General features: G+C 47.1%; 1 protein-coding gene and 1 long non-coding RNA gene across 4 annotated transcripts; one reads left to right on the top strand and one right to left on the bottom strand.

Moving 5' to 3' along the window:
- The first annotated feature begins 3,701 nt into the window (after positions 1–3,701).
- Positions 3,702–22,397, top strand: PPP1R2 (protein phosphatase 1 regulatory inhibitor subunit 2). Of its 3 annotated transcripts, none has more exons than XM_081192121.1 (6): positions 3,702–4,021; positions 4,590–4,697; positions 5,208–5,285; positions 5,468–5,568; positions 7,171–7,362; positions 18,758–22,397. In XM_081192121.1, exons 1-6 carry the CDS (start codon positions 3,819–3,821, stop codon positions 18,823–18,825), a joined length of 750 nt encoding a protein of 249 aa, XP_081048247.1. In that variant the 5' UTR covers positions 3,702–3,818; the 3' UTR covers positions 18,826–22,397. The 3 variants fall into 3 exon arrangements, with proteins under 3 accessions (XP_081048247.1, XP_081048248.1, XP_081048246.1); XM_081192122.1 differs by lacking the exon at positions 18,758–22,397 and adding an exon at positions 16,714–16,783 and having other exon boundaries at positions 3,703–4,021; positions 5,468–5,571; XM_081192120.1 differs by having other exon boundaries at positions 3,706–4,021; positions 5,468–5,571.
- LOC308585970 lies at positions 12,311–16,714 on the bottom strand. The gene is made up of 3 exons (XR_014007703.1): positions 15,474–16,714; positions 14,643–15,242; positions 12,311–12,714 (listed from the first exon to the last, which is right to left on the bottom strand). It is a non-coding gene; the product is annotated as an uncharacterized lncRNA (long non-coding RNA).
- Positions 22,398–22,775: the final 378 nt, after the last annotated feature.

A 22,775-nucleotide genomic window follows, 5' to 3' on the forward strand; every position in this document is an offset into this window, starting at 1 on the left:
TATTATTTGTGCATTCCTAGGGATTGGTGCTCATCATGGTTTCAGGGAAGTAATACATGATCCTGCTCTCAATGCTCTTTACGCCTGCAAGAGTTTCTGGGCAGAGACGCTGCTTCGTTTCCTCCCAGGGCCCCCCCAGAGTGTCCTGCTCAATTCCTGTAACTTTGCATACTACAACTAAACAGTTTGCCGTGCCACACAACCCTGCCTGTAGTTCCAGCACTCATGTCTGCCACACCAGTAATGACTGCCGGTGCAGCAGCTGAGCTGAGCTTGAGGAAGAAGAGCTCATGGAACATTCACTGCTCCAGAAGTTTGTAAGTGGGACACCTGCCACGTCCTCACCTGCCCACCTTCTCTAGGCAGCTGCTGGGTCTTTGAGCAAGCAAGCTGATCTGCCGAGTGGGCCTGGAGCGCCACCCAGTGGCTTGCCAGGAGCCAAGCACCTGGTGCTCCAGAGCCCTTCAAGAGAGTCGGAGCAGGGTCCGCAGGGCTGTGTGGAATCAGGATCCTGCCTCTGGCCTCCTCTGGGTTGCTTATTCTCTAAATAATAGCCAGCTGGGCTCTGCCACCACTCAGGGCCAAAGCCCTTCCAAGCTGGCTCACACAGAAAGTCAAAATGCCAAATACCAATAAAATTAACTTACCGTATTAAGACTATAAAAATAAAGCAGGAAGCTGTTAACATTCTGGCACATCTCCCCATGAGCTTTTTCTCATCTGCATATATTTGCCTTAGCTAACATGCCACAAGCAGCAATTGAGGGCCCAAAACTAAGGAGAACAGCAATATTTTAGAAACCTGATGATTCAATTTCCATATGGCCAAATCAGTATTTTTGAAGCAGGGAGCAAATGGCTTTTAGGTGAAGCCCATGTGTGCCATAGCAGGAATAGTCGGAGGAGAGAGGGGGCGGGATTCCTTCCTGTATGTGAGAGGAGAAATCCCTCCTAAACGAAATGCAGTTGCCACCTGCCATTTTTGTAAGGACCTGCATTCCAAGCAATGCATAAGCAGAGAGAGAGAGAGAGATCTGCTACCTGGGGTACTTTTGCAGCTGATGGGAAATGGCTGGATGGATTGAACAGACAGAACACAAATTTCAGTCCCTGGAAATTCAAATGCAGCCCCAAAGCCACAAATTCCTGGTTTGCCCAGGAGAAAATGGGCAGCGCAGCAACCCTGCGGCTGGCCAAACCTGTCTCTTCTTGCTGGAGGACTGAGAAGTCCCTGCAAAAAGCTGCTCTCCCTCTACCAACCTAGATGGCACCCTCTGGAACCTGACGCTGTGGCTTCTGGGTCCTACTCCAGGTCCAGCCCTGAGCTCCCCCCAAACTCCCAGCTGCTCAAAGACAACCTTGGCTCAGATCTGGCCACCAGTTATGAAAGAATCCCATTTTCCACAGACCATCAACAGCCATCTTGGTCCCTCTAAATATTTTGACCTTTCCGCAGCTGGTATTCAGATGGATAACTACAGTGACATGTGCTTAGCTCAGCATCATGCAGGGACAAATGCCATGGCTTCCTCTGGGAGTCAGCGAGACTCACACTAACCTTTATCCCCCTTGGGTCTTCCTCAGTTGGGTGTGGGGGCGGCAGTCTGGTGCCACCCCTGGGGATTCTGTGTTAGCCCTCCTGGCTGCATGTCTGCCAAGTGCCATCCCACAGCACTGTACATTTCCCAATCCAACAGGAACACCTCGCCCTCACTCAACTGCAACACCTGCCTTGGGGAACCTGCTCCCACACAGCCTGACTCTCTCCCAGGTGACTGAAGTGAAGCCACTGCCTGCTTGCCCACTCACCCTGATGTTGTGTGACGGGTGCGCACAGGGCTGGCCCATCCATGAGGTGGACTGAGGCAGCCGCCTCAGGTGGCAGAATCTATGGGGTGCCTCCATGGAAGCCCTCTACCACCACCCTTGCGACTGGAGGGGTGGCTGGTTGGGGTGGCTTCTGGACTCGGGGGAGGCCTCTGCACAATCTTGTGGGGCTCTCCTGAGATATCGCCAGAACACACAGCTGCGCACGCTGGTGAGAGAGGCTTTGGTGGGGCGGCAAGGGGGGAGGCGGGCTGAGTGTGTGCAGGACAGCAGCTTCCCCTCTCGCCTCAGATGGTGAAACAGGATGCATGTGACCTTTATTTATTTTATTCTATTTATTAAATTTCTATACCACTGGTTCACGGCATAAAAATACAAGCAGGGGCAGGGGATCTGGCAACCCGGGAGCCCGGCCATGCGGCCACTGAGTGGAAGTCATCCGAACCGCTCCAGGGGAAGAGGCCTGTCTGGGCAATTTTGTGCTGGGGCCGAGAGAGACTGGCAGTCCCCCCGAGCTCCCAAATGATCTGATGAGCCAGCAGCGGCCCGGGCTCAACCCGGCCATTATCTCAATCACTCCAGCAAGCCGGTCGATCGGTTTGGGCAGGGCTGACAGCTGGCAAGATGATGCGCTTGTCACTCCTTGCAAGGGAACAGGCAGAGACACGGCGGCGTCCTGATTAGCAGCCAAGCAGGGCGGGAGGTTCTCCTGCCTGGCCCCTTTGATGCCGCGTCCCCTGAAGGGAGGCTCTCGCAGCGATGGGAGATGGCCGACTTGCTAAAGCTGTTCTGACAGCAGAGCGGCAAACCCTAATCCCCTCGCACACCCGCCCCGTGCGCTTGATAGCCCAGCGCCTGACAGCCAGCAGTAAAGCCCTCTGACGGCGGTCATGGAGCTGGGATGGGCCCAGGCTGCCAGGGGAGCGGGCGAGGGCTCCGCACCCATCCAGACAGGCTCCCCCTGGGGCAGAGCTGGCCAGGCCATCAAGGAGCTCAAGGCGGGCGAGAAGGGCCCCCCCCCTGCCCGGCCTTTTCTTCCAGGCCAGCCTGGCCCGCGGGCGGAGGAATGTGTCCCTCGCCAGCCACACCAGGCCCAGGGGTGCTGGGGTGGGGAGAGGGGTCTGAAGGCCCACTTAGCCGCGGGCGGTCCAGGCTGTCCGACCTCGCAGGGTTGTTGTGAGGACACAATTCAGGATTCGCCTTCTGCGTGGAGCTGCAGGGGGCTGGACTGGATGCCCTCGGGGGTCCCTTCCAGCCCTTCTAGGAATGGGAAGGCGGGACGCCCGCCCTCCGCTGAGGGGCCTCCGGGCGAGGGGAGCCTGCTGCGCCTCCTTCCGGGCGAGGCCGGGCAGGCCCACCTCGGCTCCAGGCCCCGCGGAAAGGGCTCCTCGCCTCCCTGCCTGGGCCCCTCCTGGCGCGCCTGCACTACAACTCCCGTCATCCTGCGGGGCGGGCGCGGGGGCCGACGGGAGCTGCCTTCCCGCCGCGTCCGGAGGGCGGAGGCCGCCCACTTCTGAGGCGCTGGCCCAGGCCGAGTCGCGTCCAATGGCAGTGGTTGTTGTCGTTTGGGTTGCGCAGGCGCAGTTTGCGTTGAGCGGCGCGTTCTACATCCGGGCTTCCGGACGTCCCGCCTCTCGCGCGCTGGGCGCATGCTCAGAACGCCGCGGCCGCCTTGTCGCGCCTGGTCCCGCCGCCCGGCTACTGAGGCGAAAGGGAGGGAAGGGAGGCGCCCCGCCCCCCCCCCGCGCCCCGCTTATGACGCCGCGTCGCGCGTCGCCCGCCTGTTGCGCGTGCGCAGAGCGAGGCGGCGCCGTGACTCCGAGCGGCCTCCCGTCCCGCCTCCGCCGCCTGAGGAGAAGCAGCAGCAGCAGCAGCAGCAGCAGCAGCAGCAGCAGCAGGAGAGCCGAGGGGAGCGCGGCGTTGGCGGCAGCGAGGCCACGGGCGGGCGAGCGAGCGGTCGGGCGGGGAGCGCCGGCCCCCCTCCCGGCGCCATGGAGGCCAAGTCCTCGTCCAGCAGCGGCCGCCCCCCCGTGAAGGGCATCCTCAAGAACCCCTCCGGAGGCAGCGGCAGCGGCGGCGGCGCCGGGCTGGTGGCGGCGGCCCTGGCAGAGGCGTCCACCGCCAAGGCCAAGCCGGCCAAGCCCGCCGCCGCGAAGGCCCCGCTCGGAGGCGCCTACGACGACGACGCCCAAGGGTGCGAGGCCGGGCCGGGGGGCGGGGCGCGGGAGGCGGGGCGCCGCAGAGGGAAGGGCCACGCTCCCGCCCTGGATCGGGTTCCTTTCGGGCCCCCGAGGCCCACTCCCCGTGGGCGGGACGGGGAGCCTTCTGGTCAGATCTCCTTGCTTTCTGCGGGGGGGGGGGTCCTGGTGTGGGGGCTGCCCTTCAAGTAGTGGGGGGGGGGCGTGTGCGACCTCGTTTCATGATTGGAACAGGCGGATCAGAGCGATCATCTGTTCTTATTCCAGATGGGCGGGGGATAAATAATTTACTAGCATTATTATCACCCACCTTTTCTCCAAAGACCTCAAGGTGGTCTTTGCCCTTTCTCCCTCTTCATCTTGTCCTTACAACAGCCCTGTCGGGTTGGGGGGGGTTATAGAGCCCAAGATCCACCCAGTGAGCTTTGTACCTGAGCAGGGGCTTTAAGGTGGGGTTGGATAGATCCAAAGGGTGAGTTGCCCTGCTCTCTAGGGAGAGGGAATAGGGTGCTAATGTTTCTCTCCGTTCTAATTCCATTTCTTTCCTTTCTCATGTTCTTTTAGTAAGAAGTCCCAGAAGTGGGATGAAATGAACATCCTAGCTACCTATCATCCAGCGGGCAAAGACTACGGCTTAATGAAGATAGATGAGCCAAGCACTCCCTACCATAGGTAAGCCAGTCGTGATGATTAAAAGATAGGTTGCCTTTGTGCTCTTCGCCAGATAAAGGCACTTTTGATAGGCTAAACAGCAGCCTAGAGTGAAAGTATTTCATGGTGTGGCAGGCTTTATGTGTTGCAGGGGTTGCTTTTGATTAATTAGTGCACATTTGTGTGCATGATAGGCTTTTGGGCAGCTCAAGCTCCAATTATAAATTATTTGGAACTATATCTTTCAAAATAATTATATATCAAGGGAAAAGCCCTTCTACTCTGTTTAAAGAGACCAATTACAGCATTTAATAGGTCTCTGAATATGACATAGTTGGATATCACCTTGATTTTTGTAGATTCCTTTGGTATCTTCAGCACAGGAGTTGATTTACACAAAAATACTTGAAATAAGGAGAGCTGGCATTAAAAGGAATCTCTTCTGGCACGCAGGTAGCTTGGTGCTGCTTCTTCAAGTGAGGCTGTAGCAGCAAGTTCTCTTGATGTCCTTTCTGTGTCTTACCTTTGCAGCATGACAGGAGATGACGAGGATGCAGGCAGCGATACAGAATGCAACGAAGGCATCACTGCAGATGTGTTGGCAAAAAAGTAAGTGCTCCTGGGTGCAGGGAGGATTGTTAGGTTTTATGCTACATTTAAAAATTATATTTTTACCTGAACTTGCTTATTTCTTTGGGTGTGTTACTTACTACTGTAACCTGTCCTGTGATCTTGGGAAATAGAGTGGGCTAAAAGTATGATGAAATAAATAACTCAGTAAATCTGTGTAGGTTAGCAGCTGCAGCGCATGGCAAGGGGCCGAAGATCCTCGCTCAGCAGGAAGAGAGCAGCGACGAAGAAGAGGATGAGTCGGAGTTAACTCCTGAAGAACGTGGTAGGTCTTGCTTTGCCAGTTAGAGCCAAATGGTGCCTGTGGAATAGCTGAAATGTGTAAAGGGCTAGATAGTTTTTATTTTTCATATTTGCACAGATGTTGTGGTTTGGTTCTTATCCCTATCTATAGATGGAAAGATGAAGCAGAGGATGGTAATTTGATGGCCTGTGGCCATCAAGTGGGGCTGGGAGGTGGGATTGGGGCTGGGAGGTGGGATTGAAGCCCAAGGAACAGACTCTTGACTTTGGACCCCATTAACATAATAGTTATAACCTGTGAAAGAAAGATGCTTGGATTTGAAGGCACTCCTGGGGGTTGGATTCCACTGTCAACACTTGGAGGAGACCCGTTGAAACCAGTGTTGTTAATTGACTTAAGCCCTTTGCAATGAGGGGCTCCTCTTTGAGTATGACTTAGCTGGAATAGAGCCCTTAAGTGTCAGGTAATGGCTGGGACCTTCTAACAAGTGGAGTTGGGTTGGGTTAACAGGTAAAAGTTCGTACTTCTTAGATCTCTACCTCCCCATGGCATGATAAAGATGCTTGGTGACAGTTATGATTTTGGATATTTTCCTTCCCCCTGAAACTTCCAAGTAAATTTCTAAATTTCAGGCTCTTGGTGAGACACGGAGCTTTTTCCAAGTCAGCAGTTCTTTTGACTGCATAACATCATAGGGGAGGGAAAGAGCTGTGGTGGTGAATGAGCTGCCTTTTCCTTTAAGGCTACCTGCAGGGGCCAGGGAACAAGTTGGAAAGAATGGTTGCTCTTTGACGGATCAGTTTGGGGATCATGTTCTTGCCTCTTTCTGCAATTACACGCTGCAGTTCTCTGTGTTCATACCACGGCTTTCTGAAAACTGCTCTTGAGAATAGCTGGCATTTGTGCTGGGTACCTCTTTTTTTGTACCCTTAAGCCTTCCCTGTTACCTGCCCTTATGCCTGACTCCAGAGTAAAATGGCTGAGATTGGGAGCTGCTTAGGCTGGTCTGTTTGCTTCTTCCTTTGACTTTACTAACCAGAAAAATAAGCCACTGATTTCTCAGTGCGAAGGCCCAACAAAACAGACATTGGTGTGGTTCTTGCACAGACTGTGCATACACACTTGTGCAGGTGGATTTTGGCTGCTTAGGTGGAAATTCTGCTCCATTGTGGACCTGGAAAAAATCTAGTTGAGCACCCTGCAGAAGCTGGGAGGGGAAAATGTTTTGGAAGTTCTAGACTGACCAAAAACAAGTTCTGTTTGTGCTGCCTCACTACCCACCCATAGCCTTTGGGATGAGGTCGGCTGTAACTCCCCTTAGCAAATGCACCCTAGGCAATGTGGTAAGTAATTCCAGTTGAACACATTTATGTACATTGTTTCCTGGCCAAATGCAATGCCTCTGCAGGATTTTTTAAAAACCTTCCTGTTGAAATTTTGATTTTTTTTTTTATGGACCCCAGTTCTTGTCGTTCAGGGTCTTCATGGCAGCAGACAGTGGCGGCAAGGTCTGCTGCAGCTTTTAGCAGAGTGTGTAAAATGTGAAGTTGCAGGAGGTATCGCAATCGAAAAACAATGGCTAATGAGTAGATCTACTGAATCTGTTTGTTCTCCGTGCAGAGAAGAAGAGGCAGTTTGAGATGAAAAGGAAGATCCACTACAATGAAGGCAAGAACATCAAGCTGGCCAGGCAGCTGATTGCGAAGGAGCTGCATGGTGACGCAGCCAATGTAGAAGATGACGACGATGAATGCGATGATGAGGATGAAGACGATGAATGTGATGAAGAGATGCGGGACACGGTAGACCTTGGTGAGCCAGTTACTCCCAAAGTGCCTACAGTTCGTGCCGGTCAGAGAGCACTTCCCCATTAGCGTCAGCTCTATGAGCCACAGAGTGGAGGGCGTTTTGCAGGGCTGAGAATAGGTTTCCGATTCTGAGGTGCCAGGATGAAATCCCCAGGCAGCTGCTCTAGGGGTTTGGCAGCCGTGGCCATCTCCAGCCAAGTGTTTGCTTTGCGTTGCCTGACAACTCTGGTATTGTCTTCAAAATGATATACAGTATCAGCTTGAAGTCTATATTGTGTTGTCGGTTTCATGATTTCTGACCTGGCAATATGTGTTTGGTGAGACGTTCATCAGGTAAACATCCTGATATACCAACACATCACGATGTCTGAAATAAGGATGTAATTATGTAGAGGTGAGCAGGGTAACGTCCTGGAAAGTGCTGCTTCTTAGGGGTCTAAAACTGACACAACTGATAGAACAGAAGAAATCGTGAGAGAAGGGATGACTGGCTTCACATTTTTTACATGTTGCAATTTTTTTCATACTGCGCGCGCGCGCACACACACACACACACATTGTGATTCGCTATATATTGCCATGCTGAATATTATGAAACTGTTGACATAATGTGGACTTCAAACTGATTTTTGATGATGTTTCAATACATTGCCTATCCCTAGACTGTGTGTGAGCGAGTACGTTTGGCGCACTATACAAAAATCACAATGTTGGAAAAACCATGAAGCCAGCTCACACTTCCTTGGAAGTTTTCAAGCAGAAGTTGGATAGCCGTCTGTCATAGATGCCTTAGCCAAGATTCCTGCATTGCAGGGTGTTGCAGTAAATGACCCTTGTGGTTTCTCCCGATTCTGTGATTCTCTCGATTCCTGCAGCCCCTGTTACACTCTGCCAGCTCAGCTCTCCCCTGCCAGGGGGCAGCAGATCACAAGAGCAGGTGCTAGCAAAAATCACAATGTGGGAAAATCCATGAAGCCAGCCAATGGCTCTACATAGCTCCATCCTTATTTCAGACATTAGTATATTACAATGTTTAACTGGTATTATATCACGATTTCGAAAACCAGTTATTGCCCAGCCTTAACAGCCAGCTCTGTTTCCATTGGAGGGACTTGTTCCTATTTGCCTGCAGGGGCCGTTCTCCTTGAAGTAGAAATAGGAACTGTGGAGAGACAAAAATGGGCAGTGTGTTGCCATTCTTGTTTTTCCACTCCTTTTCCAGGTGACTGGGAGGCAAGCCCTTCTAGGATTTGTGCAGCTGGGTGGAGCCCAAGCAGCCAGCACTGCCTTGTCAGCAGACAGACTCTGTGTGTGTCTGCGTGAGAGAGAGAGGGAGGGAATTGGGCAGCAGCTGAGCTGGCCTGGAGGTTTGCGTTTGCACTCCTCACACAGCGTTCTGCATGCAGAATGGCTTATTCAGCTGCTGCTGAGCTGGTTTGGTCTTCCCTCTGCATGCCTCATTTACCCATCCTCCTTTATCCTCACATGAATAAATTGAATGCTTCTCTTGGAGATTTCAGAGGCTGCTTAGTGGCACTGATTTATTTATTTTTAGTTGGCTTCTGCTGTTGCTGGCCAAGTGGCTTCATTCACAAAGACACTTTGGAAGTAGCAGTGTTAGTGATGCCTGAACAGTTGGGTTTTGAGATTCTCCTCCCAGATGCAACCCAGATATTCTTGTATCCCATGATACACATATGAACTTCAGTTTCCAAGTTCTTTAGTTCTAAGTATCTCCTTTAGCAGAAACACACCTTTGACATCTGGGCTGGAAAAGGCATTGATAACAAAGGGAGATTTGAAAGAATAAGCCAGGCATAGGCAAACTTGGCCCTCTAGATGTTTTGGGACTACAGTTCCCATCATCCCTGACCACGGGTCCTGTTAGCTAGGGATCATGGGAGTTGTAGTCCCAAAACATCTGGAGGGCTGAGTTTGCCTATGCCTGGAATAAGCACATGCAGAACAGCACTGTGGCAGAGACAGGCGATAGAGGAGGATCTGTGAGTTCTAGGAGAGAGTAGTGAGCCTAGGTGTGCTGTGGAATGGTTGAGGGAGCCCAGGGAAGAGAAGACACAGGTGATATGATAGCTGTTTTCTACTGTGAGACATCTGAAAGGACCTCTCCAAACAGGCAAAATGGCAAATGCTGTTTGATATGAGGTTCATTCCACGCCAAATCACCTGGTGCCATGTGCTCTCACGGCTTAGATTTTCTTCATTTTTTAAATGTGTAGATACCTATGAGATAATCTCAAATAATTTTTAAAGATTTTTTGGTCCACAATTGGGCGCAGACGATTTTTTTTTTGAAAATTTCGATTTTTGTGCGATTTAGGCTAATGCAGTTTCTGCGTCAGTTTAGGGAAAACCTCCTGTTTCGCTCATTTTTCAACCGATTGGGCTTATTTTAGTATCAAAATAAAGGTACTTGTGGTCTCTTTCAAAATAAGGTATTAAAATGGTATTAAGTGCCACAGAAAAGGGTTACCAACCATTCAAAGTGAATTTTTGTCAGTTTATTTCTGGTGGGTTTGATAAGCCATAGCATGCAAACCACAACTAACATGTGTTTCACACTTTTGTTGTAGAATGGGCTAAGCATGTACTTTTTATGTTTTGAAAATGAGTGTGTTTTGTGGTTATAAAATAAATTGATTTTGAAGTAAATTTTTTACACTTTTTTGTACAGGTTTAAGGTCTCTTTGAGCCTGAAATAACTCACACATTCGTGAGAATAGATAAAATTGTACCCTCTTATGTTACAATGTCATCTGATATATTTTAAAAATTAAGTTTTTTGATTACATAATAAAAACAAAATACGTCTCAGAGGCTTTGTTCATTTTATTGTGTAAAACACTTCTGCAATGATATGGTCAAATCTGTTTTGTTTCTCATACATGTAATATGGTAATGAGGCTGTATGTGTGTGCGTGCGCATGTATATGTATATTTGACGATAGATAGATTGGGTTTTACAATTTAATATTCAACCAAATAACACAATACAACATTTGTCATATAAACAAAAAAGAAAAAAACCCACCCCATGACTTCCCAGGTTCTTTAAATATTTATTACTTCTGCTTAATTTTTGTCTTATTTTTATGATCTTATACTTCAATGTACTTGACATTTTTATACCAAATTTTATTTCGTAATTACAATTGCACTACATTTGAAAAAACGTAGTTTCTTTCTCTTTACACTTCCAACATTTATTGGAACTAGTTTTATACATTTTTGCAAGCTTAACTGGAGTTAAATACCATCGGTACATTATTTTCATACAATTCTCTTTCAGAGTTGTGCAAGCAATAAATTTTAAATCAACTTTCCATAATTTTTCCCAATCTTTCATTTGCATATTGTGTCCTAAATCTTGTGCCCGTTGAATCATTACACATTTAACTTCATCTTTGGTTTCCGATTCTAACAATAAATTATACATTTTCTTCAGTATTTTAGTGTTATCCTCTACAATTTCTCTTTAAAATCTAGATATAACTAAATCTTTTATTTTATTTTATTTTGTAAAATATTTATTAAAGTTTCAGAAAAAGGAATTACATAAAAACAAGAAATACAAAAGTAAAAGACAAAAATAAAAATACAGAATAAAAAAGTAAGTACACTTACAGAAAAAAGGGAAAAAATAAAAATAAAAAAATCAATCTTTCCATATCTTACATTCATATCCTTGTTTCCCTGACCACCTCATACCTCCCATTTTTGTGTTCCAATTCAATTAATTAATTCAGCAATTTCTTTCCCTCCTTATTATCCTGATCTTTAATCTTAATATATTGTAACATTAAATTTTTACCTATTTAGAGATCCAATTTTCCATATTCTTTTATATCATTACAGCTAGAAACCACTTAACTTCAATCAAACATCATTCTAACATTCATTAATTTTTCAATATTTCTGTAAATAATCTTTAAATTTCTTCCAATCCTCTTCCACCGACTCTTATCCCTGGTCTCGGATTCTACCAGTCATTTCCGCCAATTCCATGTAGTCCATCACTTTCATCTGCCATTCTTCCAAAGTGGGTAGATCTTGTGTACATAAAGAAAGTTCTGTCCTTCTTTAACACCGATTGGCCGACTATGCCCAGGAGAAAGGCCTCTGGTTTCTTCAAGAAGGTATATTTAAATACCTTTTTCAGTTCATCATATATCATTTCCCAGAAAGCCTTAATCCTTGGGCACGTCCACCAAAGGTGAAAGAATGTACCTTCAGTTTCTTTACATTTCCAACATTTATTATCAGGCAAATGATAGATTTTTGCAGGCTTGACTGGGGTCATGTACCACCTGTATATCATTTTCATAATATTCTCTCTTAAGGCATTACATGCCGTAAACTTCATACCTGTGGTCCATAACTGTTCCCAGTCAGCCATCATTATGTTATGTCCAATATCTTGTGCCCATTTGATCATTGCAGATTTCACCATTTCATCCTGAATATTCCATTTCAACAGCAAGTTATACATCTTTGACAAAGTCTTAGTTTTGGGTTCTAACAATTCTGTTTCCAATTTTGATTTTTCCACCTGGAAGCCGATTTTTTTGTCCAAATTGTATGCCTCCATTATCTGATAATAATGAAGCCAATCACGCACTTTGTTTTTTAGTTTTTCAAAACTCTGCAATTTCAATCTATCTCCATCTTGTTCCAAAATTTCCCAATATTTCGGCCATTTGACCTCCATATTGAGTTTTTTCAGAGCTTTCGCATCAATCGGTGACAGCCACCTTGGGGTTTTATTTTCCAATAAGTCCTTATATCTTACCCAAACATTAAACAATGCTTTCCTGACAATATGATTTTTAAATGCTTTATGTGCTTTGACCTTATCATACCATAAATATGCATGCCATCCAAATACATTGTTAAAACCTTCTAAATCCAAAATGTCAGCGTTTTCAAGAAGCTAAATCATTTCTTTTTATCTTATTTAAAAACCTCATTTACTTGAAAATATTGCAACCAATCATTAACATCTCGAATCTCTTCAAAATCTTTCAATTTTAATTTCTCTTATATTTCTATTAAAAGATCTCTATACGTAAACCATTTTTCTCTGCTTTTTTAAAAATTTGATGTTGCTTCCGTTGGTGACAACTAGCACAGAGTCTTTTGTTCTAATAAATCTTTATATCTTTCCCATACTTTTAAAAGTGATCTCCTGATTATGTGATTACAGAATATGCACTTTCCCTTTATAATTCCACAGGTACGCATGGCATCCAAATCTGTTGTCATGTCCTTCAAGATCTAACAAATCTGTATTTTCCAATTTAAAACCTACTGGCTGTTGCTGGGGAAGGAGGGGGAGGGGCTCAGAGTGAGCATTGTCTTTTTTTTTTTAATAGATATTTAATAAGAATTTTCTATTTAAAAAAAAACCAAAAAGAAAAAACAAAAAAAGAAAACATATACAGTTTAGAACCCTTCTTTTCCTATAACATATTTCTCTGACTTCCCCACACCTCCCCTTCTTATATTCCAATTCAAATTGTTAATTCAACAAGTTCTTATCCCCAATTTTTAACCTTTTTATATTTAGTTGAATTTAAAAAACAATTTTTTCAACATCAAAATTTATACATCAATGTTCATTCTTAAATCTTAAATCCTTTTCTAAAGTCGACCCAAATTCCCTTCCACGAATTCCCCACTTTTCATACTAGTAACAAAACAGAATAAAAAGAAAAAAGATGGATTATAAATGTGCACCCTTTGGATCCCCAAACCCCACCCCGTCCCCTTTCCCGGTTTCAATCCCCAACAAATGTCCATCAGTCTTAATCTGCTATCAGCCTGGAGATCTCACGTCCGAGGCTCTCAATTCTCTCTCAGTTCCTCTCTGCCGGTTTTTTTTTGATAGTCCTTAGTATTAAGCACCAGATCTCAGAGACGCTCTGGCCCGATAGGGACAATGTTTCTTCCAGTCAGACCTCCATACTTAAAAGTGGAGCCCAAATCTTGTTTCTTATTCCTTTCAAGTCCAAATGTCCCCAAAGCTCCAACTTTCACCTTAATCAAATTTGTAATCCTTAGGTCTTCAGATCTCCACATAAGGAGATCTCTCCATTCTTCAATCTCGAGCTCAGACCAGATTTTCATCATCAAGTTATTTTCCTTTATAACCATCATGTCAGGCCTCTGGCTCTCCTTTGCCATCTGCAATATTATATCTCCTCCTTCCTTTTCCTCAAAAATAACATGTGTCTCTTTCTCCGCACTCTCAAGATTCTCAAATTTCTCCTCTTGTCCAGCTGCATAAACTTCCTGGATCAAATCCTTATTGAAGTCAGTGAATTTGTTTACTGTTAAGTCCAGAGTTGCAACGTTGGTAGCCAAAACATCAATTTGGCCTTGTAACTTTCCCAAGAGAAAGAACACTCTGTCCAGTTTAGCTTGAATTTTCCCTCCTTCAGCCATTCTTGTAATGTCCCAAAAACCCCTCTAGAGGGATTTTGGTTACTTAGTATTCCTTCCAGTTCAAATCCAAAAATCAAGTTAGTTTGTATCGGTTTTTCCTTATTTTCAACAAAATATAGCCAAATTGTAACGAATATAACCAGCAGAGACAGTATAAAACAAAGTTCTCTTTTCCCATCTTGACAGCTAATTTGACAGCTGTCAAGCTCTTCAATATCTCTTCAGCAGGTTCTCTCGCGGATCACTCCTGGGTCCGGGGGGGTGGCACTTCAGCTCCCAAAATTAGCTCTTATCCTCCAGTAAGATTACTTAAACTGCCAAATCGTGAAATTAATGTCTTTACCCAATAAAAAAAGATAAAATCCTCTCGACCTTAGTTAGTTGGTCCTTGCTTTAGATTATGTATAAGACGGGGAGACGGACTTCCTATTTGCGCCTTCCCCGATCGTGCCTAATTCAAAAAAATTTTTTTCTTTACAAGTCCAATTTCCGTACTACTCACGGGTTGCTGCTTTAGAGTCCAATTGTTCATAAGAAGAAGTCAGCGCTCTCCGACCATGGCATGCGGCTTCACTCTGCAGGAGAAGCAGTCGACTCTCAGCACCGCGCCACTCACCCCGCCCCCCGCTCCGAAGCCTTTAAAAAGGCTCCTTCGCGGGTCGGGGGGGCGCAAATGGTGTCCGCCGAGTCACCAGGTTCACAGGCTTCACCGCCTGTGATTTTTAAGGGTCCCCGCGTCGCCGCAGCGGCTAGACCCAACTCCTGCGGAGCCGATTCCCTCCGGAGCTCGGAGGGAATCCGCCATTAGTCGATCACGCTAACCCGGAAGTCAGCATTGTCACAATGGTGTTTAGATGGAGCTGCTTGCCGGGCTCCGTATTTGCTGAATTAAAACCACAAAAAAAGAATTTCTTGCTTTTTCTTTGATCCTTGAAACTGCCGGGGGAGAAGAGAATCCCTCAAGCCTGATACTTATTGCCTAAATCCTTTGGTTTCATTCACAAGAAACTTGTTGGATGTTTTTAAAGTACAAAAATAAATACATTTTTTCTTGCCGATTCAGAAAGGTCATATTGCATACAGTGGTTAAAACAGCATCAATGACCATACTACATTTATGGGAAACAAAATAGCTTTGACCATATCATTTCAGAAGTGCTTTACACATTAAAATGAACAAGGGCTCTGAGACGTAGTTTGTTTTTATTAGATCCTGCAGGAAAAGCAAAATCAATTGAACTCACGAATAACTACGGAAGTTCAAACAGCAATTAAACAGGGAAAGATTGGGAAGGCACCTGGACCAGACGGATTTACAGTAAAGTATTATAAAATATTAGGTGAACAACTGATAGCCCCGTTAAGAGAAGTTATGAACAATATATTGACAAAAGGACTGATCCCAAAGACATGGAAAGAAGCCTAGAATCATAGAATCATAGAGTTGGAAGAGACCCCAAGGGCCATCGAGTCCAACCCCCTGCCAAGCAGGAAACACCATCAGAGCACTCCTGACATATGGTTGTCAAGCCTCTGCTTAAAGACCTCCAAAGAAGGAGACTCCACCACACTCCTTGGCAGCAAATTCCACTGTCAAACAGCTCTTACTGTCAGGAAGTTCTTCCTAATGTTTAGGTGGAATCTTCTTTAAGCCTATATTACTTTGATTCCAAAACAAGGCACAGATTTATTGAGTGTGAAGAATTATAGACCAATTTCGTTATTAAATAATGATTCACTTTGAATGGTCTCCTGCGCCCAATTTTGGACCAAAAAATCTTAAAAAAAATAATTTGAGGTTATCTCATAGGTATCTACACATAATTTTTTTTTTCTGAAGAAAATCTGAGTCATGAGAGCATGGTCGAGTATTAAAATCAGGTGATTTGGCGTGGTGTGACTCATGAGTAAGTGTAAAATGATGTACACAGGGGCAAGAAATCTAAAGTTTGCATCAGTGCTCCTGGGATCGGCGGCAAATGACCAAGAAGGAGACCTTGGGTTCCAGTGAAGACCTTGTTGAAGATGTTGAGAAAGGCTAGGGCAGGAATAGGCAAATTCCAGCCCTTCAAATGTTTGGAATACAATTCCCATCATCCCTGACCACTGGTTCTGTTAGCTAGGGATGATGGGAATTGTGGTCCCAAACATCTAGAGGGCTGGAGTTTGCATACGCCTGGGCTAGGGATTGTTAGGAGAGGGATTAAGAATAAAACTGCCAAAATTGTTATGTCGTTGCACAAATTTGTGGTGCAGTTTGGAATGTCGCCTCAAAAAGAATATTGTAGAGCTGGAAGAAGTTGAGATAAGGACAAGGGGGTGAAACAACGAACCAGTGAGGAAAGGTGACAATATTTTTAGTTCAGAGGAAAGACAAGCAACAGGAAACATGATAGAGGTATAAAATTGGGACTAAAGAACATCTTTCACACAGCGCAGAGTCAAGTTATGGCATTCCCTCCCACAGGAGGCAGAGATGGGCGCCAACTTGGATGGCATTAAAAGACGATTAGAGAAAAGCTTGGCAGATCAGGGTCCCCCAGTGACCGACCACTGTGGCTGTGCTTCTGCCGCCTCTGCCAGAGGCAGCAGGCCTCTCCGAACCAGCGGCTGGTGTTCCCTGGTGCGTTGCACTCATGTCCTGCTTGCAGGCATCCCTTAGGGGCAACTGTTTGAGAACAGAGTTCTGCCCTAGACAGGCCTTGGACTGGATCCTGCAGGGGGTTCTGCCATCACTTCAACTTCTGGAAGCAAATTGCATAGCCCCCCCCCCCAAATTTTATCTTTTTGCAAGTGCACTGAAGCAGTGCCTGCCCGTCTGAAACACGTTATGTGCCTATTTCTTGACTGAGGTGAGTTGTTGGTTTTTTTACTGTTGTCTTCTTTCTGACAGATTGGGACAGTTGAATAATATGTTAGCCATGGCATTCAGAGTAGTAGGAATAAAGCAGATGAGAATCAAATCAAGGCCTAATGAATCTTCTCACCAGAACCCCGAGGACGACGTGCTGGTTAGCTGCTGGCCGTAATTCTGCGGATGACCTTTCTTGTGAAGCTGTGCAGTTCACAGAGCAAAGGAAGCTGAAACATCACATTTCTGAACTTCCTGTGAGCCTGAGTCACTTAGAAATCCCTGTAGGATACTTCATCTCTCTTTTCAGCACAGTATTTGGACACGAGCAGGCCTTGAATCTTGATTCAGTTGAGGAGGGGTTGCAGTCCTTTCAGCTGGGTCTTGGGGCAGGTCCTTCTGTGTTTGTCTCCTTCATGCTGGAATGGGTGGCCTAAGTTCAGGCCGCCCAGGCTCCTGGTCTTCTCCCCCAGCAAGGCCCTGGGGTGCTTGTGAGTTGGGCTCCTTCCGCTCAGCTCCCTGTGGCTTCCGCTTGGTCTCCTACGACCTCCAGTTGCATGACCAGGGCTCCGTCTTTGCCCTTCCCACCACTGCAGAGCCCAATGAAGGGCTTTCCTCTAACATGCAGGCCTGTAGACGCTTTGGCAGCTGTTCATCTTTTCTCCAAGCAGAGGGGCAAGTCTGGGTTGAGTTGCCTGCTCTCAGTTGCTCACTTGCTGCCTTTGAATGGAGGGCTGGGTGTGGGGCTGAAGCCACTGCGGGGTTTAAGCCACTAACTGCGTACCATGACTTTTTAAAAGACTCTTTCCTCTGAAATGGGGTCTGAGTTGGAGGCCTCCAGGTTTTTATTTTTAAGAATTGGATTTTCTACCTCTCTGTGAGGCTCCAGTGATAGGAAAAAGGTGCATTTTCTCCCCTTGTCCCTCTCTTTCCCCCAAGTCCTGTAGGAATGGTGTGGGGAGTGTTTGGGGAGTATCGGGCTAAGCTGGTAAGTGTAGTGTGGAGCTCCCTGCTCAGTTGTCTAAAGAGCTGTACACCTGCTGTGTGACTAAGATGTCAGGAAGGAGGCCAGGAGAGACACTTGGGGTCGCAAATCCTCATCAGTCGGCTACAAAAACATTGGGACTGGGCAGGGAGGAGAAGGAACACATGATGTCCCAAATCCCTGTGTCTTTCTCTTCATCTTCAGAGATCTTTGCTGAGGTTATTTTAGCCTTGAGAACCAAGTCAAAAATGGCATTGCTTTGGCACAACTGGTTGATCTGTGAGTGGCTGATCTCTCCCAGGCCCGGTCACCTGGTGCACTGCTGTTAGTCGAAGATGCTGCTCCCTTCCCTTTTGTCTCTTCAGCCACCTGCTTGACAGCTGTGGGTTGTGTGTGTGTGTGTTTATATATGTACAGTTCTGCCTCTCCGTGTGCCTTCCTGCTTAGTCTTCTCTAGGGTAGATGTACCTCCTTGGCCAGCCTGTTCAAAAATGGTGCTAGACTTGGGGCTGGTACAGTTCTTGCTGGGATTCTGTGTGGCAGATGCAGTATCCTGACCATGAGGTTGGTTGCCCAAGTTGGATTTATTTCCCAGGTGGCTTCAGGCTTGTAAAGAGAAGCTCACCTGGTATCCTTCCAGGCCTGCAGTCCGGGAGAGCAGCTTTTGTGACCTGGAAGGTGGTTGAAGCATGTGGGTGGTCTAAAAGGCCCGCGTGACGGACATTGGGGGTGACGGACATTGGGGGTGGGACCCTTGCAGAGCTGCCCATAAATCTGGTTGAGGGGTGTTTATGCAGGCCAAGCAATTGCTGTTCCTCGTTTCAGAAACAATCACTGGTGGCTAAGAGGACTCTTGGCTTCTGCAGCTAGTGGAGATGATCCATGTGTTTGGGCGTTGTGCACACACTTTGATGGACTCAGGTTGACCATTTGGAGTTTCACCCTGTTCAGATGAAGAAGAAAGATGCTTCATGCAGGAATCTGACCGTCTGGGCTCCGCTCCTGTGAGGGTGAACGCTTGCCCCACAGACGCACAATCTTTTGTGATGTAAACTGCAGCTGGTGAGAAATGCCCTGTTTCTTTTTTTCTCTTTCCTACAGCACCTGATCCTAGCGACCCACTTGAGAAAATTGCTCACAGCCTAGAAGAAGTCTGCTCAGGGCTGTAGCTGATCCTGAAGCCACACCTTTGTATTCACTGCATTGCTACACACCTGCAGTTGTGACTCAAGTAACTGAGGAGCAGGTCGGCTCCCACTTAGTGTTGCCAAGTGTGGTGGGAGCTGGCGAGACTTTTCTCTTAGGCAGATGGAAAACTCTGCTGAGCTGGCTTATTCTTGGGCCTGGCAGCCACAGAGAAGACGGCTTCATGCATAAACAGCAGGATCACATGACGTACAATGCAGGTGACTTTGGCACATCCGTGTTGCTCCTCTTTATGGTTTTGAAACAACCAGTCACTTTGCTTTCTCCTATTCTATTTGGCAGGACCTTCTGGGACTTAAAGTGGCCACATGCCTGGTAGAAGGGCTTTGGCATTGGTGTGCCAAACTTTACGACTAGAATAGATGAGCCCTTACACTGAACCGCTTGACAATTGACAAGGTATTTTGAAGAAAAAAAAGGGATTGATTGATTAATAGGCTTCTTTTTGTAGAATATTTCTTCTTGGTTGTTAATCTTGCTAGTCTGTATCTTGTTGCTGGAGGGGGAGAAAGAGGCAGAGAGGCAGGCGGCATTAATGCAGCCAGGAGCAAAATGAAGGAGAAACGGGGCTCTGCATTCCCTCCATGCTTCCCAGAGCTCCCCTTCTGTGATGTGGGGGCTGTTCTGAGCCTGGAAATGGTGCTCCAGCCCTGCCGGGCTGTGCAACGTTCTCTGCTTCTGCTTGTGGGCTTGGCTGTGGAGTGTTGTCTTGTGGGCTCTTTCACCCTGAATTTCCATTGAGCTGCCTGCCACTTGTCAGCTGAGGCACCCCAGGGGCTTGCCACACTTTCCCAAAGTTGAAGTCCGCTTTGCTGGAAGCATCTCTGGCACCCGTCTCCCTCTTTCTTCCTGTCCAGAGCGATAGGGTGGCCTGGGGAACTGTGCTGCCACGCAGCCCGAGTGAGGAGCCAGAGCAGCCACCTGTAAGTGGTTGTGGATGGAAGACCAGCCTTCGTACTGGAGGCCCCAAGCGGTGGGGTCCTGGCAGATGGATGAAGGCAGGGGAGAAAAGAGTCGGGGGTCTGGCTTGTCCCCTCTCTCCAGACTTGAGTAGAGAGACAATCCTGCTTTGACTTTTCATTTTCTAATTTTGATCTAAATTCAGTGTGTTGACCCAGCTCCATATGACTCTATGGATCTGTTTTAAGGTGGCTTGTTTACTATGTGACATCTGAACAACACATTGAAAGTTATAGTATTGCATTCCAGGGCCGTCTTAAAACGTTAGGCTCTTTGTACCCTTACAAGAAAGACGTGTGTGTAGTCATTTAAGAGAGATAAAATGGGGAGGGGGCCGTTGAAACAAGCTTAACCTTTCCACAAAAGTCCAGGCTGTGTGGAATTGCATGTAAGCCTTACCACATCAGAGTCACTGTCTGGCTTCCCGTTTGCAGTTTAATTTTGATGTTTTAAGTAAAAGTGTAGTTTCCTTTGACTGCATTTTCCCATGAGAAGAACTTGTAGTGAATGTTCTGTTCTTTAAAGCAGCTCTCCAGATGCTGGTTGCACTCCAGCTCCCAGCCCCGCCCCCACCGGCCCTATTCTGACAACGTCATGGTGAAGTGACATTGACCTGTATCCCACTTGGTCCCAGTGAGCTGCATCTCCAGGGCACCCACCCCCGTCCCCTAGTTGGCTGGCTGAGATTGTAAGCCTCTGGGCAGAGATGTTGTCTGTCCTGTGCAGCACTGACCCTAAATAAACAAGTCTAACACCACTGGCTTGCTTCCTCAAGCCATCCTGATTGCTTGCGAAGCTCCCCCTTGGCCCTGGGGGAGTTTAGCCTGTTCTGCTGGCCCACCATCTGTGGAAACCTCCTTTGGACTTCAGGCTCCTCTGCAAAGAGGGTGGGGAGAAATGCCTGCATTTGGGATCAGCACCTGCCCTGATCCCAAGTTGCCTGCCCTGCACAGCCTCTCTGAGCCTTTGGGGCCCTTCGTCTGGCATGTATTGATGGCCCATTCCTGCCAAGCTGCAGCATTTTAAAATACCAAATCAAGGTATATAAGCGTTATGAAGAGCAGAGGGGTCTCTGGGAGCTGGTGGCCTCTGACTTCCCCTGGGAATGTGCAAGAGGGATCCTTCCAAGTGAGCTCTGCACGAGTGCTGGTTCTTCACCAGGACATGGGAAGTGGAGGCGCCAGCGGAAGAACCTCCTCTACTTGGGTGGGGGAGGGAGAGAAGCTGCTTTTCAGGCCCCACCCCCAGCGGCGGAATCTCTTGTGAACAGTCTCCTTTCTTTCCTTAGCATGGCAGTCTTATAATCTGCCCAGACTATGATCCAAGTATAATTGATTAAGGTTAAGGCATTGATTCTATATGAATTTCTGAAGATTTTCTATCTTTCCCCCCCTTCAGCCAAGTTCAAAACATACAGGGTAACACCTCTAGGCAATTGAAACCAGAATGATTACATTTTATGGACCTCCGTCCGTTCTCTGCCCAGCGGGAGGGAGCTCAGTCTACCATGCCAAAGGCTGAGCTGCCTTCCCTGCCTAAGCATTGCAGTGATTCCCTGCCCATTGCACACTCCACTGTTTTGCAAACAATTTTGATTGGTCAGTCGTTACCCATTCTTTGAAAATGCAGAGTTCATTCATCAAAGAATGGTATTTCATTGAAGCATGCATTTAATACAGTCGTACCTTGGATCCCGAACACCGCAAACCTGGAAGTGAGTGTTCTAGTTTGCAAACGTTCTTTGGAACCTGAACGGGGCTTCCATGGCTTCTGATTGGCTGCAGGAACTTCCTGCAGCCAATCAGAAGCCGTGCTTTGGTTTCCGAACGGACTTCCAGAACGGATTCCATTCGACTTCCAAGGTACAACCATAGTTGATTTCTCAAAAGAGGGAGGATTGGGGTTTTAGGGCTAGGTCGCATTTGTGCTCACGGTGTAGGGGAACGGTCAGGCTCATCCTCCTGACTTCAGCTCAAGGCCGTGGTGGGGACTTGGTCCTACTTCTGGGGTGTCACAATCCCCCCCTCCAGCTTTAACAATAGGTATTGGAAAACACCTGATGGGTGCTCTGATCTACCCTGCTCAGCACGTCTGTAGCTGGCTGGCTTTTCTTGTTGGCTAGTTGTGTGGCATAGCAAAAGCAAGCTCCAACGCCAAGCCTGCTTCTCCCTCCCCTGGCCTGGCAGGCTTTTCTTGGGAGAGGTGTGTGCTCCCCCTGAGGGGAAAAGGAAGCTGACAAGCACCAGGAGAGCCGCCACACACCTCCCAACTTCCTCAGCCGGGCCAGGTACACATCAGTTGTTGACTGCCCTTCCTGCGTTGAACCCACAAAGTCGAAAAGAGAACTCTCAGGGCAGCCTCCAGAGGGGCTGCTTCCTCCTCCCTTTTCTCTGCTGGAGGGACACCACAAATGAGTTGCCAGCAGTATGTTCAGCTGTGGGGCATCTTCACCAGGCTCTTCCTGCTTCATTTGCTCACTGTCACTGCCATCACCAGGATGCAACTGCAGGAGCTCTATGCAATGTCAGAGTGTGTTTTGGGTTGTTTGGTATTTAGAATAAAGTTCTTAATTTAACTGTATGCGTTTTTGCATTTGTTCAGCTGCTGAGGCTGCAGCCAAAGGGGATGTTTCCTGTTGTTCTCCTTTGTGGGGCGGGGGGAGAAGTTGGATCCTGGTGGACTTTGAACCAAACTCTCCAAAAAGGTGGAAAGAGGTTTCCCAACAGAGTGCCTAGAGCATGGTTAAAAAACCATGTTTAATTTTATTTTTTAAGATGAGAGGTCATACTATTGCAAGGTAAATAATGGAGGAGCCAACTGTCTTTTCTGAAGTAGAATCATGTATGGTAAGCTCTCAACCTACAAGGGGGTTACTTTCCAGGGATCATGCCTGAAGCCAGAATTGCATATAGTCAAAACACATTGTCTTTTTTCCTAGACTCCTGCCCCTTTT

The sequence above is a fragment of the Podarcis bocagei genome (genome assembly GCF_964188305.1).
Source record: "Podarcis bocagei genome assembly, chromosome: 4".
NCBI lineage: Eukaryota > Metazoa > Chordata > Lepidosauria > Squamata > Lacertidae > Podarcis > Podarcis bocagei.